The following is an 18,031-nucleotide window of genomic DNA, read 5'->3' on the forward strand; positions in this document are numbered from 1 at the left end:
TCTTATGGCGAGACAGAAGCCAAGCATGCCAGGATCTGCTCGGCCACGAGAAGGCGAGCAGAATCCCAATCCTCGAAGAATCAAAGGCATGCAAAGGCTCAACAAAGTCTCAAAGCCTGTCTTATGGCGAGACAGAAGCCAAGCATGCCAGGATCTGCTCGGCCACGAGAAGGCGAGCAGAATCCCAATCCTCGAAGAATCCAAGGCATGCAAAGGCTCGACAAAGTCTCAAAGCCTGTTTTATGGCGAGACAGAAGCCAAGCATGCCAGGATCTGCTCGACCACGAGAAGGCGAGCAGACTCCAAAGCATTCGAAGAAATTCCTGAGGCATGCGAAGGCTCACCAAGTCTCAAAGCCTGTTTTATGGCGAGACAGATGCCAAGCGTGCCAGGATCTGCTCGACCGCGCGAAGGCGAGCCGAATCCCAGGCATTGAAGAATCTTCAAAGGCATGTGGCAAAACCATGAGCAAAGCCGGAACCTGCTCGTCTAGACAAAGACAAGCAGATTCTCAAACGAAAGTAATCAAAAAACATTTTTATTAATTTGTTAATAATTAACAGAGGGGATAATCTTCATGAACATTGTTCATTACAATACAAGAAATATATCAAAAAGGTGGTGGATCAGTAAGCCCAGCAGCATCGGTTGGCTGGACCTCCTCAGGTGCAGGAGGGGTATCACCAGTTGCGTCCGGGGGGGTGCTCGCCTCGCCAACATCAGCAGGGACTGCACGAGGAGGAGAGCTTTCCTCCTCAATCACGATCGGCTCTACCCCTTCGGCATCTTCCTTGGCCGCCTCCTCGTCCATATGTTGAGCAACACCAGCTGCAAGATCATCCATCTTCAGATCAGGGTGTTGCTTCCCGAGGACGGCCATGATGCAACGATAGGAATGCCGAATCCCGAGGGTCTCATAACCGTCGGTTTGAAATTCAAATGGAGGGGGGGATTTCTGCCACGTCACCTCGTCCGCAATTAAATGCGACGTGACTCTTGGCAGCCTTTTCCAATCCCACGCGAGCGAGTACTAACGAGTTTCTACTGCTGGTCCACTACATTACCCAACACCAGAAACTGGGGGACCGGTGTTTGGGAGAAATACGTCGACGAGACCAGGCATGGTGAGCAGATATCTGATGGCAGAGTTCTGCGAACCGGTGTGTTCCGTAAAAGCCTGGTGCGCGGGGGAACAGGAGCAGAAATATCCTGCTCGTCCACGAGCACGTCATCCACGAGGCAAATTTCCTGTAAGAGGCATAAGGCCATTCCGGCTAGAGGTCGAGAGGCGAGGAGACCCGGTCGACGGCAGTTGGCAAGACATGCTCTCCAGACCCGAGAATCTAGGCACGACAGCCACGCTTTCCCCAGAACCGTGGCGTAACACGCAAGATCCCACGTTTGCCCATAACGCAGCATAACGCAGCAGTCGGAGTCCCATACTGTCCCCCAAAAAAGCGGAAATAAGATCTCACAGAACCACGACAGCCACGCTTTCCCCAGAACCGTGGCGTAACACGCAAGATCCCACGTTTGCCCATAACGCAGCAGTCAGAGTCCCATACCGTCTCAAAAAAAGCGGAAAACTGGGATTCAGAGGAAGCCTATAAAAAGGTAGCCAACGAAGGTAAAGGGGTTAGCATTTTTGAGATTAGAAAAGAAATTCTAAAGAAGAGAAAACCACGAAAAAGCCATAAGATCTGTGGCAAGCGTTCCCCGAACCTTCATATCTGACTTGAGCGTCGGAGGGTTTGCGCCGGGAAAATAACCGGCGTACTCTGACTTGTCTGTGTGCGCAGGAACCTCTGGAGAAGAAGCCTTGCGAGGAGACCCCCTGGTCGTGATGACGTTGATCGAGCAGAGATCCTGGTCGTAAAACGAGGAGAACCGGAATCCCGCATCAACAATTATCAATTACCCTATCAATCTTAACATATTGCAAACCTTAACTCAATTAATGACATAATAAAGACTAGCTACTTATATTGATGCATGTTAATATTATGATCTTTTTGGTCATGCAATTTTAACCCTAGATGTTATAATTAAGTTATTTTATTACAATTTTTTAAACTTTTTTTCTTTAGAATAATCTATTAACTTTTCTCACATGTGTAACTTACGATAATTCAATCACTCATATGATGAATATCATTATTGGTATGTTAATGAAGTAAAAAATAAAAATTTAACTACTAAAGATTATAACTCAATGAATAATAAAATTCTACTTATCTTAAATTCAATTGATGGTTTGTGAGATTGAACTATTTTTAATATTAATGTTATAATTTAACTTTTTAATTATAGACATATTTAAAAAAAAATCTGCATTTGATGGTTGTTGAATTAATTTCTTTATTGACTTATAGTTATTGGAGATTTTTTTTTTTTTTTTTGTGGAGTTAGTCAACAATGTTCAATCGGACTCACCCACCACAATTGATGACACATCGCAAAATGTTCAAACCTTCAATCCTCCAATCAATGTCAAGTAAGCAAATAAATAAATAAATAGAAATTAGTCCAAGCTTTGACTCAATTTATTCATTGCAACAAAAGTTGATAGCACGACCGTACATGCAAAGCATGCATGCCGGCTGCAGCACAAGCACAGAAAGTTAGTCTGCCCTCAGAAATTAGGTCATGGCGCCCACCCCTCTAGGGTATGGTTCCGTTGAGACTCTTATTAGTTGCTCATAAATGGTTTGTAGATCTGTTGTTAATTCAATAAAATCAGGACTTAGTTATGGTGCAACTGTGGTATTATATTACAATTGCATTCAGTCATTGAATCCAATCATTTATTCTTACTATAGCTGGATTCAATGGCTGAAAGTAACAGTGGTACACCACAATTACACCATAGTTGGATCCATAAAATCATCAAGACATACAGAATTTAAAAAATAATTATTGAAATAGGGCGAATTAATTTTTATATTCGGAAAAAGAAGAAGAATATGAGTTGTGTAGCATGGGAAAATTATATTTATGTTTTCCGTTTTAAGGTTCAAAAAAATTACAATTTGATCCGTATGTATGTTTTTTAAACTGAAACATATACCCTTGTTTTATTTAGTGATAAAAACTTTTAAGTGTAGAGGTGACATTAAAAATTTATTCATGAATCAAGGCCAAATTACAAATACGACAAACTTCAAGGGGAAATTGGCTTGCATTTATCATACATTTTGAATGTGATAAGTAGGTGAGTTGGGTTTGGAAATTTCTATTGAAATTATTTTGGTGAGAAATTTTATTCTTTTGGACTTAAATAGCAAAGTTGATGTGAGAATTCTTCGTCCACGTGATTGCAATTTTGACATTTTCTTGCAAAAATTAGGTTGGATGAAGACATAATCTAGTGATTATAACTAGGATGACAAATAGAATGAGTCTCTTAGGGTCCCATTTGTTATGATTTTATTGTATAATTTTGGACTCATTTTGATTTATACGTTGATTTTTATACCCGACAAGGGATTGAATTAGTTGAAGATCCTTCTAGAAGTCATTAAATATGTTGGACTGAAAAAATGAGGGGAAAATGTCGTAGCTAGGAAGAGTTGGTCTTCAATTTATCAATTAATTTACTTAAAATTGTAATCAATTTAGGCGAAGACAATTGAAAAAAATAAAGAAAGTTGCCTCTAAGAAAGCCTTGGGGAAGTTGTTCTAGAAAACAACTTTCAATCACTCTCTTTTTCTTTTTTCTTTTTCTTTTTTGTGATTAAAAGAAAAGAAGGAAATCTAGCAATTTAAGCAACTTTCAATCCTTCTTAAAGCTTTTTTTAAAAAAAAAACAAATTATAATAAAAATAAAAATCTTTTAAAAAAAAAGTGAGTTGCTTAAACTAAAGAGACAAAAATTCATTTTTTAGCAATTTATTTACTTAAATTATGGATGTTTAATCCAGAGATTGTCTTGGTAGGTTAGGAATTACAACTTAGCAAACAAGTTAAACAAGCAGGGAAAAACACAAAAAAGGAAACCTAGAATATGTAGATTCAGTTAGTACCACGAAGCCCAATAATTAATGGCATGAAATTTTCTTTAAAAAATTCTTTGTAGAACTGTAAAGAGGCCCACAAAGGGCACTAGAATATATTGCTGAAGGCACCCACAAGGCTTTTAGATTGTGTGTATGCGTGCGTGTGTCAAAAAGGGTGTCGTTAGTAATTGTTGACCAAACCCAATCTCTAAACCCAATAAGTTTGGGTGAAGCTACTTCAGGTTTGCATAGGCCTATGATGGACTTGGTAAAGCATAAATATATTGGATTGGCTCAATTTTTCGTGAGACCCGCTTATTTATTTGTACAGAAATCTGTGCAAAAGAATGAGAGAGCCATTCACATATCAGGAGAAAATTCCAATTCCACAATGAAGCAATCTGAACTTCGACCGCAATAATAATGTCGAAAGGCGAGGAGTGAGGAGGCGACAATCTAGAGTATTTGGAGCCTTAGGTGAATACTTTTTATGAGATTTTATTTTATTCAACAAGTTTAATGCTCAAAGAAATATAAAAAGTGCCCAAAATTTCTTTTATCATTAATTATAAGTTGAATTTTAACAACAAACAAGATGATCTTAAAAGTTTTCAAAAACAAATTCCGAAAAAATAGTCAAGAAGATATTTTATTACTTTCGTCAGAACCATAACAAAAATAAATAAATAAATAAGACTAACAAGCGCGTAGATCAGTTGGCATGTGACTGTTCTAACTTAATCAGGGTCTTCGGTTCGAAATTTGGGAGTGCAGCTGCGTTAAATACTTATTGGAAGAGCTTTGCCGTCCTAGGGGTCATATTCGGTTTAAATATGAATTAATCGGGTCCTAATGTGGTTTTCGAATACCAGATGATTTAATACAAAAAAAAGACTAAGTTTAAATAGAATATTTAAAATGGTGGCACCTAGAGAGTTGAGATGATGAATCGATGATAACCAGGTGATGGATATGATATAGGCTTTGAATTTCAGGAAATAAATTGTTTTTTTTTTTTAAAGTGACATAGTATGTAACCGCCTGATTCGTTACGGTTGCAGAATGATGAGTTTAATGGGGACAAAATTTGTTGGGCGGGGGAGGAATTGGAATATTGACCCGTTCATGCCATTACGTCGGTGAAAATGGTGCATTTAATTTAACGCCGACAATCATAAAACATATATTTGCTTTCAGAAAACAACGCCAAGACTTTTGAAAAGTAATGGGAAGAAGTTAATCTGAAATGTAAGCGCAGCAAAATTGTATTTTAATTAATTATTCATTGATGACGATGATGATTTAATTGCCATTAAGTAATATCACCATCATCAACTTGATGAGAACCAATTAACCCCACCTTCTCCAAATTCTCTACCTCAATTTGACCTTCGGTTTTGCGGCTTTAGCAGTTTTATATATCAACCCTAAACTTTCACACTCTCTCTTTATACGTTGTTTACTTTTTATTTTCATGGATTTTTCAATTCATGAACCGGTCAATATTTTACAATTTCTTTTTATCATTATATACACGAGAAATATTTAGCACGTAATTATCTATGTGATAATAATAGTAGTTCACAAAAAAGAAAAAAAAAATGAAAATAGAAGAGTTGAGATATTGAAATGGATGATTAAATGCTTGCGGGCGTTAATATACATATGACCACCCTCGAATTATAAAAAATATTAATGTGTTTCCGCATTTTGGTGTACCAAACAAAATTGTTGATGTGTCCGAGATACCAGTCAAGATCAGATATTGTTTTAAACGCAACAACCATAGATAATAATGATAAATTAATAATAATAATAATAATAATAATAATAATAAATGGTTTTTTATTATTATTTAACCTATGCATAAGCCAATTTTTTATATTTAATTTGCACATATATTCTTTCAAAAAAAAATTTGCACACACACACACACATATATATATATATGCATCTATATATGTGCCTGTGTTTATTGACCTTTTTTTTTGTACAAGAGATTATATGGTATCCGTCCGAAGATGTATTTTATTGACATTTTCTTAAAATTAATGGACAACTTTTCATAATAAATGATCTAATAGACGACATTATTCATGTTAAATTTTGCAATTTATCTTTAAATTTATTATGTGTCTTTTTTTTAAAAAAAAAATTATACGATTGGTGAAGTTGCTAGTTGTATCGTCATTTTCTTTATGAGAGCACGTGAGCAAGACTTAGCCAGAGAGTAAGTAGCAGCCAACATGGATGGTGGCTGTTGACCGATCACGATCAGCCTCGACGTATGTAATGTTATGAAAGATAGATATTATAAATTTGTTGTAATAATAATAATAAATTCCATATATATAGTCACCATTAAAGAACGCATACTCCAAATGTCAAAGTTGTTATGTGCGTCTCTACCTGAATCCAATACTTTTCATTGTCTTGTATTTTAACCATTAGATTAACATGTTGCGCATCTACTCGGATTCAACCCATTAATACATATCTCACCATACGAACAAAGCAACAATACATCTCAGGCTTCATAGTAAGAGAGCTAGAGTTGGATCTCAATTCAACATGTTGAGAAGATCACTGCCACCAGTTTCCGGTTTCGCTCTGTGTTTTGTTTGCCTATTTGTCCATTTTTGTTTATGTCAAGCTCAGAACCGAACTCAAGCTACCACAGATCCTAATGAAGGTGTGTGTGTGTGTGTGTATATATATATGCTTGCTGCTCTTTTTTTAAGTTATGACGGGCTCAGGAGCTTTTAATTTCTTAAACTTTGTTTGGTTGTTAAATTATGAATATATTACCTTTTTATGCTCCATTTTTGTTTCTTGTTTTACCAAACCTTAGCTTATAAAAAAATTCATTATTTCCAGTGTTTTTGTCATGAAAACTTACTAACATGATTAGAACCAAAAGTTGGTGCGGGTGTTTGAGAAGCATTAGTTGCAGAATAATAGTTTGCGTTTATGAAATGCCTAACCAGTTGTTGTGCTTTCAAAATTAAGCAAAGAACGGCCGTCGCCAATTGCAGTAGAGTGGAAAGTATTTTATTTAATTTTGTTTTGGCCATAGAAGAACTTTGAAACTTAGAGCAACTTGCATGCAACTTTTGAAACTTGATGACAGTGAGGGCGTTGAATTCAATATTTCAACAATGGAGAATCTCGGCACGGCAAGGTCAATGGAACAGAAGCGGGGATCCTTGCACTGGAGCTGCCCTCGATGATTCCATTGTCTTCGATAACACCGATTACAATCCCTTCATCAAATGTGACTGCTCTTCCCAAAATGGCACCGTGTGCCACATTACCCAGTTGTAAGTTTTTTATTTTATTTTATGGGAATACACTTGCAAGAATTGTTTGATCATATCGGTATATCTTTCTTTTCATACTTGCTGATTATCATTATTATTAATTTTTTTTCCTTTCTTTTTGCAACTTTCGTGTACAGGAAAGTTTATGCGCTGAATGTGGTTGGTGTGATACCAGATGAACTATGGAATCTGACTTCCCTCTTCAATCTGTATGTTTATATATATATATATATATATATATATATATATATATATATTCCTTAAGTGCAGACGTTCATGTATTTTAAAATGCAAATTCGAGAGTAATATTGATTTGCATGGCTGTCCTTGAATAATTTGACAATTTTCCACCTTGTAACAGGAACCTGGGCCAGAATTACTTAACAGGTCCGCTGTCCCCATCCGTCGGCAATCTCACTGCCATGCAATACCTGTAGGCTGATCCAGTGTTTGATTTAAAAACTCATTGGAAATGACAAATGTGTTAGATAATCTTTTTTTTTTCCTCTGATCATTTTGTTCTGATGATGATCAGGAACCTTGCCATTAATGCTTTATCAGGGGAGCTTCCAAAAGAACTCGGACAGCTTACCGAGTTACTAATTCTGTAAGTTCAAATCTTTATCCTCCTTAAAGCATATGTAATTTTAAATGGCGGAAGAATTAAATCCTTATGGGGCTATCGTTGATCACTTCGTTTTGCTTTTTAATTGTAGTGGTATCGGCACAAACAATTTTTCTGGTCCTCTGCCTTCTGAGCTTGGAAGCCTATCGAAATTACAGGAATTGTAAGTCCTCATAAACTTTGTGTTTAATTTTTGCCCAAAAAAAATCTGCATGTATATTTAGCATTCATCACCCTGGACGCCCATTTAGATGTCGATTCTTTATCTTGACAGATACATTGATAGTGCTGGAGTTAGTGGCGAGATTCCTTCGAGCTTTGCCAATCTACAGAGCCTGACTAAATGGTAAGAGCATTTTGACTGATGTAAATCCACAAGATAGAATTTTATAATATAGATTGGATTAAATCTTCTTTAACTAATACTTTTGTTGTTCTCAGGTGGGCTTCGGACACACGACTCACAGGAAGGATACCTGATTTTATAGGGAATTGGTCGAAGCTCACTGCCTTGTGAGGAACAAATTATTGAATTTTTCCTTTGTTTTCTTTTTCATTAATGATCCGTAAATTATGAAAGGTTTAAGTTTTCTTCGTTATTTATTATTGCAGGAGGTTTCAGGGAAACTCTTTCAACGGTCCAATACCATCATCCTTTTCCAATCTAACTTCTCTGACAGAGCTGTGAGTTGCTGCATCCTCTCATTGCTGTTGCTGTTGTTTATGTTTTGCACTAATTAAAGCCAACGTATCATGATAAATGCAGGAGAATAAGTGACTTATCCAATGGAAGCTCGAAGCTAGCATTTATAAGGGATATGAAGTCTCTGAGTATCTTGTAAGGCAGCACTTTTACAAATTCTAATATGACATCTAGTTATACCTCATACACACTTGTCCTTTTTCGATTTTCTTTTCCTTCTTGCATTAACCTGGAATCTCGGTTGTGTGTACTGCAGAGAGTTGAGGAACAACAACATTTCTGATTCGATTCCATCCAATATTGGAGAATACCGAAGCTTGCAGCATCTGTAAGTTATTCCGTTAATGGTCGGGCTAGCAGATATAGGATAGAAAGTGCCCGCTCTAGTTTTGTGCATCTTATAACCGTGTAATTGTAACCTTTTTTTCTTCAGGGATTTGAGTTTCAATAATCTGGGCGGCAGCATTCCTGACTCGCTATTCAATTTGAGTTCGCTGACTCACCTGTAATGTTCAGTCTCCGCTTGTTTTGTGTCTTTTACCTTCTGATATGCATTCTGTTTTTTTTCTAAATTAGGTAACACTGCTTTCTTGTACACAGGTTTCTTGGAAATAATAAGTTAAATGGTACCCTGCCTGCACGAAAAAGTCCATTACTTTTGAATATGTAAGTACTAATTGTAAATTTGCATCAAACATTACAGCGCACAGTAGATATAATATTCTGAACTTAATGCATCAGCTGGATGGTACCAAATGCTGATTGTGTAACTAACATTCTCATCCCCTTATTCTTGCAGAGATGTGTCATACAACAATTTGCAAGGCAACCTTCCTTCCTGGATCAATGGCCAACAAAATCTGCAGATGTGAGTCTTGAAATTTTAGTTTATGTACTGTTATATATCACAAATCATTCTTTTCTATTTAAAAGTTTCAATACGTTTATTTACTTCTCAAAATAATCTTTTCTACTAGCTCTCGAGTAACTTCTCGAACAATCATTCAGAACTTTCATTTCTAACAATGGATTATTGCATTCTATTTACATTCAATTATGATGAAACTAACAATCGGAATTTATTGGTGCAATATGCAGTAACCTAGTTGCCAATAATTTAACAATAAGAAGTTCTGACAACAGGTGAGTTTATCTTGTTTCTATGTTATATTCTAATACATTAGTTCCCACTTCTTGGTATTTGTCACAATTCCAAAGCTCCGGAACTAAAGTAAATTCATCTTCTTTTACTTCCCTCAGTGTTTTGCCTCGAGGCCTGATTTGTCTCCAACGGAACTTTCCATGCAACCGAGGCTATGCGATCTGTAAGTACAACTTCCCCATACCTTTGTTTTAAGAGTTGAATGCATTATTAGTGATCAATGTCTAAGGGAAGGCTCTATTTTACCATGATGCATACGTGTTCTGAACTTACTTTGATACGTGGCTATAATTGTATGCAGATGCTGACTTTGCTATCAAGTCTGGCGGTCGTCAAATTAGGTCTTCTAATGGTGTTGTGTACGAGAGGGATAATGAGACTCTCGGTCCAGCAACGTATTATGTGACTGACTCAGACAACTGGGGAGTTAGTAACGTTGGATTATTTACTGGGAGCAATAATCCCCAGTACAAAAGTTCTTCTTTGTCTCAGTTCACTAATACTCTGGACTCAGAGCTTTTCCAGACGGCGAGACTCTCTGCTTCATCCCTAAGGTACTATGGTTTAGGCCTTGAAAATGGAAACTACACCGTGCTCCTCCAGTTCGCAGAAATGGCTATTTTAGATACTAACAGATGGGAGAGTCTTGGCAGGCGTGTTTTTGATGTTTATATCCAGGTTTGTATTGTATTTTAATACTGCTTTGGGAATCATTTATTAGCTTCTCTTCATTCTCAATGCTGAAGTTGGGATAATGTCATCAAATCTTTCATACGCCGTCATGATAATTTCTCAAGCCGCATTTTGTTTATCTTGTTGTGTCTGTTTCTTCCAGGGCAATCGTGTTTTAAAGGATTTCGACATAAAAAGGGAAGCAGGTGGAGTCTCTAAAAGAGCTATTCAGAGAGAAATTAAGACTCGGGTTTCAGAAAACTACTTGGAAATCCACTTGTTTTGGGCTGGGAAAGGGACCTGTTGTGTTCCAGCTCAAGGTACGTATGGACCTTCTATTTCCGCCATCAGGGTGACCCCAGGTAATACTAATTTTAATTACCCTTATTTTCTTTAACACTCTTTGCATTATTGTTTAGAGTTATGATTACTGAGCTTTGATACAGATTTCACACCTACCGTGAGACCTCCGAAAGAAAAGGATAATAATAGAACAGGTCTTATTGTTGGGATTGTTGTTGGTGTTGGGGTTGCAACCTTTCTATCAGTTCTTGCAATTTTCTGCATTGTTCGAAGAAGAAAAAGGCCACAGCACGATGATGATGAAGGTAAAACATCTACAACCTTACAATTTATCTACTAAAGATTTTGATTAGACATGCAAGTGTATGACTGTTAGCTATTTTTGTTGTTGAATTTGCAGAGCTCCTAGGGATGGATGCTAGACCTTACACTTTCAGTTATGCTGAACTAAAGACCGCTACAGAAAACTTTAGTCCTTCAAATAAGCTTGGAGAGGGAGGTTTTGGACCGGTTTATAAGGTAAGTATCATTATATTCCATTACATTAATTTGTTAAACGGCAGCGCCTCCTCCTCAGCCTTACATAATGTGATCAACAACTCCATACATCCCATCTTAGCTTCTGTTACATCCCTGATGCCTCATGTTGTGATTAGCTAACAAGTTTGATTTCAACCTTTACGCTTAATAGGGAAAGCTTGGTGATGGAAGGGCAATAGCTGTGAAACAATTGTCTGTGGCGTCCCGCCAGGGGAAGAGCCAGTTTGTTGCTGAAATTGCTACTATATCAGCTGTGCAGCATCGCAACCTTGTGAAATTGCACGGATGCTGCATTGAAGGAGCAGAACGACTCCTTGTTTATGAGTACTTGGAAAACAAGAGTCTCGATCAAGCATTATTTGGTATTATATAGGCATTTATGCAGTGATCCTCTGTTTCTCATTAGGGATATCGAAAAGAGTTAGACACTTAACATGGTTTTTGTGAATTAGGACAACGGAGTTTGAATCTTGATTGGGCAACCCGCTATGAAATTTGCTCAGGGGTTGCAAGAGGTCTAGCTTATCTCCATGAGGAGTCAAGGGTTCGAATCATACACAGAGATGTCAAGGCTAGTAACGTTCTACTTGATGCTGATCTCGTCCCCAAAATATCAGATTTTGGATTGGCAAAACTATACGATGATAAGAAGACTCACATAAGCACCCGTGTTGCCGGTACAATGTAAGAATCCGCCAAGTTTCCCATTTCTACTTTTGTTCCTAAATTCGTAAGTTCGTTATCTTTACATTCGTTTGAGACATTTCCTCTTTTGGTACAGTGGGTATCTTGCACCGGAGTATGCCATGCGTGGACACCTTACAGAGAAGACTGATGTGTTTGCCTTCGGAGTTCTCGCTCTCGAGACTGTTAGTGGGAGGCCAAACTCTGATCCAAGCTTGGACGAAGAGAAGCTTTATCTTCTTGAATGGGTATGAGAAATAAGAATTTCTACACCTAATCTGTGAACCAACCGTTGCTACATATGATACCCACTAAAGTTTCTATCATTTTTTCTTTCTTCCTAGGCTTGGCACCTACACGAGAACAACCAAGAAATAGAATTGGCGGACCCAAAGCTAATAGAATTTAACGAGGAAGAGGTAAAACGTCTGATAGGAGTGGCTCTTTTGTGTACTCAGACATTGCCATCATTACGGCCATCGATGTCCCGTGTGGTTGCTATGCTATGTGGAGATATGGAAGTAAGCACGGTAACTGCAAAGCCGGGGTACTTGACAGATTGGAAATTTGATGACATTACAAGCTTTGTAAGGACTGATGAAGCTACTAAAGGGACTGATACCAGCCATTACACTTCATCATCGAGCACAAGTATAGTGGCCGAAGCTGAGCATTTATCAAGAAATGGTAAACCCCTTCTACATGACCTCGTTGGAGAGGGTAGGTGAAAAATGTTCGTGTATTTTCATTAACTCTTTTATTTTTCCCTTAAAGAAAATAAAACTGTGATTTCAAACTTCTATATTCTTAGATTTTGGAGTGTGTATATATGGTTGCAAAATGTATTGAGAATGACTGTTTGCCGGTAAATTTTGAATTTTGGCACTATCATTGATGAATGTAAAGGCCGCTTCGCAATTTTAGCCTAGTCACATACAACTCATTTTCATTTGATTAGCCATAAGATTTATGATAGATTTTGTCGTATAAATTTTAATTTTTATGTTGTTTATAATCTCCTGCCATTTTTTTCCTCAAAACATCAAGTGGCATAACCCTCATAGCTATCAAAAACTTTTTAATTAAAAAAAGAAAATCAAGATATTAAATGAAACTAATACAAACGTATTTTAATAAAAATTACTTCTATAACCGTCACAGTCGCCATAACAACAACAACACTGATTAGAGATTGGACGATCCTTGAAAACAGTGTTTTGAGGTTCTTCCTTAGGCGTTGTCTCTCCTTTTTTGTAGCTTATCCTGTCTTATCTTCTCCACCATTTATAAAGTATTCATTATTCTTCCTAACCCTTGAGATTACCATCAATGGTGGGGAAACTAAAAAATAAAAAGGCTTGTTCAATGAGGTAGAACTAAGAGTGCTGAAGAAGATTAAAGGATGGCACAACAATTTGTTTTCTGTCGGAGGAAAAAAAGAAAAAAAAAGAAACAACACGAAAAGGTGTTGATCAAGACTTGCTAGCTAAACAAGGTTGGCGAATATTGCAGGATCCAATTTCAATAGTAGCCAAAATTTAGCAAGAAAATGGGTTTTCATGGAAGCAAAATTAGGTACAATCCCTCTCTTATTTGGAGAAGCCTTGTTGTCGAGTAAAGAGGTGCTAAACAAAGGTGTGGGATGGAGAGTAGGGTGTGGGGTAAAGATTCTGAAATACAAAAACTATTTGCTCCAAAGAGAAGCTAAGGTGAAGATGCTGATCATGGAAGGCAAGACCTAGTTAATCAACATTTCTTTGAAGGGGAAGCAGAACAAATTCTGAGCATTATGCTTTCGCAAACGGCTCAGGACAATAAACGCTTCTGGCAATTTGACAAGTGAGGATAGTGTTTGGTCAAGAGTGGATATCAGGTGGCTTCACAGAATAAATTTCCTAAATCATTCAAAGAAGGTGTTATTTGGTCCCTGTCGATTCCAGCAAAAATAAAGGTGTTTATGTGGAGAGAGAGCAGCATAATTTTCCTTTCAATGCAAACTTTTCAAGGCATAATCGCTTCTGATTTCTAGGATAGATGTAAATTGTGCAACATTTGAATGATTTCAATCTATCTGATAAGTTTAGCTAACTATTATCACCAACCAACCCAGATAATTTTCCCTTTAATTCAATCATCACCAGAGTAAACATTTATAGATTTTTCATATCAACATCACCAAAGGAAAAAGAAAAATTAGAACAAGAAATCAGATGATTATTTCATAATTATCAATATAAGTTTCGAAATTACAAAAGCAGAACACAATATTCTGCACATCCCAAAATGAATAATATCCCACCAATTTAATCATTTAAAGAACAGAAGCCAAGAGATCTTCCATCCCAATCAATCATCCAGTAATCATTAATCCCCACAAAAAGTTTCAAACCCCCCCAAATCCTAAAACCCTAATTACACAGAATAATTCTAGTCAAAGCAAGAACCAAACAAGACACACTAAAAAAGAACAGTGTAACAAAGTCTCTTGCTGACCATTTTTTCACAGCCTTCGCTTCAACTCGCAAGCTCTTAGCCCTTCTCAATGCATCAACTTCTTTCAACAGATCAAATTCAACTCCTTTCTTTTTCAATTCCTCGACGCACTTCGCCAACAACTTTCCGTCCTCTTTCTCTCTTTCAAGCAACTTCTCCAAGTGACTCTCCACGTCAGATTTGTATCTAACGGCCCAGATCAAAACCAGAGAGCAAAGCAGTGTGCACAAAGAAGGGATCCAAGATCTGCGGCACGATTTCTCAAATGGGTCGTTTGATGAGGCGTTGAAGAGGAGAATTAGAGCGATGGAGTGAAAGACGAAGAAGAACATGTAGAGTTGTGTGATTTCTTTGCGAACTGAGTCGATTTGGGTCTCTTTAAGAGCGATTCTGTTGAGGATTAGCTCTTCTTCCTTGAGCCATTGCTTGAGGAGAAGCTTGTGAGTTGGTGTTTCGGCGATTTGGTGAAGTGGGTGTGGTGGTTTTGGCTCCATTATTGATGGCTTCGTACCCTGATCGTCAGCCATTGATGGCGAATTTTTTGTGAGAGATGTTGAAGAAACAGTGAGGGCTATGTTTCTTTAAACGGCTATTTGGGATCTAACGGTCGAATTGGGAATGCTTAAATAATTGCGACTTGACGGGAATGTCCCTAGTCGGTTGTTAATAATAGTCTAAAAGGGGAGCGTGGAAAGGTTTTGTAACGGGCCATGAGATTCAAATTATGGAGTATTGAATGACAGATTTGTCCTCCAGGGCGCCAGGCCAAAAGGCTCAAAGTGGAAGCTTCGCACAAGCAAAAAGCCCATTGTGTTTTGTTTCTTAGTGAAGCCCACCCAGGGGCCACGGCCACCAATCAAAATTATTAAAAAAAAAAGCAATCACATTCACAGGTATTTTATTTGTACTTTATTAAAATCATATTGTATCAAATTGAAAAGTTGAAATAATTATTATGATTCTGCATTTTTGAGGAAGGGGCGACTGTTGTTGCTAAGAGCTTCAAAAAGGAGAACCTGGATATATTTGACTGGGCACTAACTGGTGACGATTATGACATGATTAATCAAATCCCACAGAAAATGATGGCCAGAGATGAGTACATTAATTACCCATCATGGGCCATTCAAGACACCTGAAGAGCCGTGGGATTGAGTAAATATATCCTCCTTTCAGAATATTTTTAAAAGACTTTTTAAATAAAATTTTATTTCTTATTTAAAAAAATAATTACAATATTAAACACTTTAAAAGATAAGTTAATTTAAATTCTTCGAATAAAATTTGTTTATCACTCTTTAATATTGTCGAGTGAGTTACTCCCTTTTCTATTAATATTTTATTATTATTTATTGAAAAGATAAGACTGTAATAATTATTATTTATGTTTCCTTTTAAAAAACATAACAATAATTCAATTTAATAGTGGAAAGATTTGATTAAAATAATATTAACTTTTTCTTATTTGATGAGTCTTTTGAAGGAGATTGTATGTTTCCATCCACTTATTTGCCACATCAGTAAACAAATTGATATTTAAAGGGTAAAATCTAAAAAGTCTTTTGGAGATGCTCTTAATATCTAATATGCATTTTATTTCTTCTGCAATCCAAACTTAGCTTTAAGTAGCCTTCATATTTATTTAATTATTAGCTGTAGCTATCTCAAGGCATTTGAGACGTTAATTAATTTAACTTGTAAGTACGAAGAATTTTAAATAAGTACTAGAAATCTACAACTAAGGATTCTGTGATTGTTCTTTTTAGGCACACATATGACATTGCATCAAATTGAGGATACTGTGCATGGCACAGAACAAATGATTGTTTCTGCCCTTTTCTTCACAAGCAAAACCTGCGAATAATTCTTGAAAATTTCCCATGTAAAATGAAGCCAAAACTAGCTAATGGAGAAAGAAAATACAGAACTTTAGATGCATTAAAGATCACATAATATGCTGCCAGCGAAAAGTAATACATCAACTTTATTTTATTTTGTATTTTTCTTGAAGCGAAAGGAGCTGTATTATTCAGAGAGAATATGTATTAAAAAAACCCGGGCAAGTAAGTTTTTTTTTTTTTTTATGTATAGTATAGTGCTAGCAGAAAATGTGCACATAATTTTCATATTTTGATTGAGGCAACGAAAGATTGATAATTTTCATAAGTTACAGATTGATGACTGATGTATAAACGTACGCAGCAAATTTAACACACATTATTGATAATTATTAATTAATCTGGCTGGCTGGCTGGCCTACCTGGCAAGATTTTGTCTGTTGTTTCTAATTGAAGTCAATCATTCATTCAATATGCTAAGAAATTGAGCTAACTTTACTTGTTATATTTTCAATTGAATGGGTCCTGCTTCGTTGTACATTATGCATATTAATTGGGTTGGCTTCAACAGGAACACATGCAGCTTATCTAGCTCCTTGATATAAAAAATCTTTGTAACATCATATCCGTTTGGTACGACATGCTAACCACTATTGTCTGGTTGAGGAGTTTGAGAATTTTTTTTTTTTCTTGGGGTTTATATATTTGAGAGTAGATGTGGCACATTAAATTTTGATTTGCTTGAGTTTGATAAACTTGAGCTTTTTGTATTTCGTAAAAAATCAACTAAATGTTATCATTGTGTGTTAAAATATTTATGATTTTTTTTAATCGAGTTAAACATAAGATAAATTTCAGATTGCCCATTCTTAATCTTCGGTAATTCCTCTCTTCTCATCTACTTCCACAACGACGGCACAAATGCACAGCCCCCAGCCGTAGCTATCCAGCCCCACTCACTCACTTTCACAGTCTCACTCACACACCCCCACACACCGCCAACAACTGATGTTGTCGGTATTGTTTTGATTTTAGTGTAAGCGCCTTCATTTTTTTAAGCCTATTAAACCGTTTAACTTTATAGTATATTAAAAATTAACTATATTAAGTCGTATAAGTTAACAATATATCTATATTAAAAAAAAAAATTAAAGGCGCCCACACTTAAAAAATGGTAGCTATGTGTATAATATAGGACTATACAATTTTATTTAATAAAAGAGAATTGGAGATTGGTGGTTGAGAATTGGATAGCATCCATATTCATGAAGGAACCATAGCCAAAGTCAAAGATTTAATTGGTTGATTTGGAAGGATTATAGTGCTCAATTCAATTATGAGAAAATTATAATGGCCATAACTTTGAAAGAGATCTACTTCCTGCTGGCAATGCAAAATGACTACAAGTGTTACACCATCACAATATATATATTGCCACATGGCTATGCGATCCAAGATCTTTTTATAGAGCTGATGTAAGTTTACGTACTTATCCAAAAGAAAGAGTGATAATATAGTTACAAATTTTTGTATAAACTTATTTTATACAAATTGATTTGATATTAATTTATTAGTTGAATGAAAATATAAAATAATAAAAACAAATTATGTAGGCCAAAAGATATTTAATTCAATCAATTTTATCATGCCGCATTAATTTGTACAAAATAAATTTATGCAAGAATTTGTGACTATA

The 18,031-nt window shown here is 36.3% G+C and overlaps 2 protein-coding genes across 3 annotated transcripts; one reads left to right on the plus strand and one right to left on the minus strand.

Moving 5' to 3' along the window:
• The first annotated feature begins 6,358 nt into the window (after nt 1–6,358).
• On the plus strand, nt 6,359–13,004 carry LOC102621960 (probable LRR receptor-like serine/threonine-protein kinase At1g56140). 2 transcript variants are annotated; one of them, XM_052434537.1, is made up of 24 exons: nt 6,359–6,687; nt 7,126–7,315; nt 7,453–7,524; nt 7,677–7,748; nt 7,851–7,922; nt 8,032–8,103; nt 8,215–8,286; nt 8,382–8,453; nt 8,553–8,624; nt 8,707–8,778; nt 8,900–8,971; nt 9,077–9,148; nt 9,244–9,309; nt 9,443–9,511; nt 9,742–9,786; nt 9,904–9,968; nt 10,107–10,483; nt 10,641–10,839; nt 10,924–11,085; nt 11,181–11,299; nt 11,472–11,682; nt 11,773–12,004; nt 12,102–12,252; nt 12,349–13,004. In XM_052434537.1, the coding sequence occupies exons 1-24, from the start codon at nt 6,567–6,569 to the stop codon at nt 12,730–12,732; spliced, it is 3,111 nt and encodes a 1,036-aa protein (XP_052290497.1). In that variant the 5' UTR covers nt 6,359–6,566; the 3' UTR covers nt 12,733–13,004. The 2 variants fall into 2 exon arrangements, with proteins under 2 accessions (XP_052290497.1, XP_052290498.1); XM_052434538.1 differs by having other exon boundaries at nt 6,542–6,687; nt 7,005–7,315.
• Nucleotides 13,005–14,197: 1,193 nt separating this feature from the next.
• Nucleotides 14,198–15,102, minus strand: LOC102621669 (uncharacterized). Its single transcript, XM_006475266.4, has one exon. The coding sequence runs from the start codon at nt 15,022–15,024 to the stop codon at nt 14,413–14,415; it is 612 nt and encodes a 203-aa protein (XP_006475329.1). The 5' UTR covers nt 15,025–15,102; the 3' UTR covers nt 14,198–14,412.
• Nucleotides 15,103–18,031: the final 2,929 nt, after the last annotated feature.

The sequence above is a fragment of the Citrus sinensis genome, chromosome 9 (genome assembly GCF_022201045.2).
Source record: "Citrus sinensis cultivar Valencia sweet orange chromosome 9, DVS_A1.0, whole genome shotgun sequence".
NCBI classification, from domain to species: Eukaryota; Viridiplantae; Streptophyta; class Magnoliopsida; order Sapindales; family Rutaceae; genus Citrus; species Citrus sinensis.

Coding starts and splice junctions, on each gene's coding strand:
- LOC102621669 (XM_006475266.4), bottom strand. CDS start 15,024: ATGGCTGACGATCAGGGTACGAAGCCATCAATAATGGAGCCAAAACCA.
- LOC102621960 (XM_052434537.1), top strand. CDS start 6,567: ATGTTGAGAAGATCACTGCCACCAGTTTCCGGTTTCGCTCTGTGTTTT. Junction 8,104..8,214: donor CTATCGAAATTACAGGAATT/GTAAGTCCTCAT, acceptor TTATCTTGACAG/ATACATTGATAGTGCTGGAG. Junction 8,972..9,076: donor TACCGAAGCTTGCAGCATCT/GTAAGTTATTCC, acceptor TTTTTTCTTCAG/GGATTTGAGTTTCAATAATC.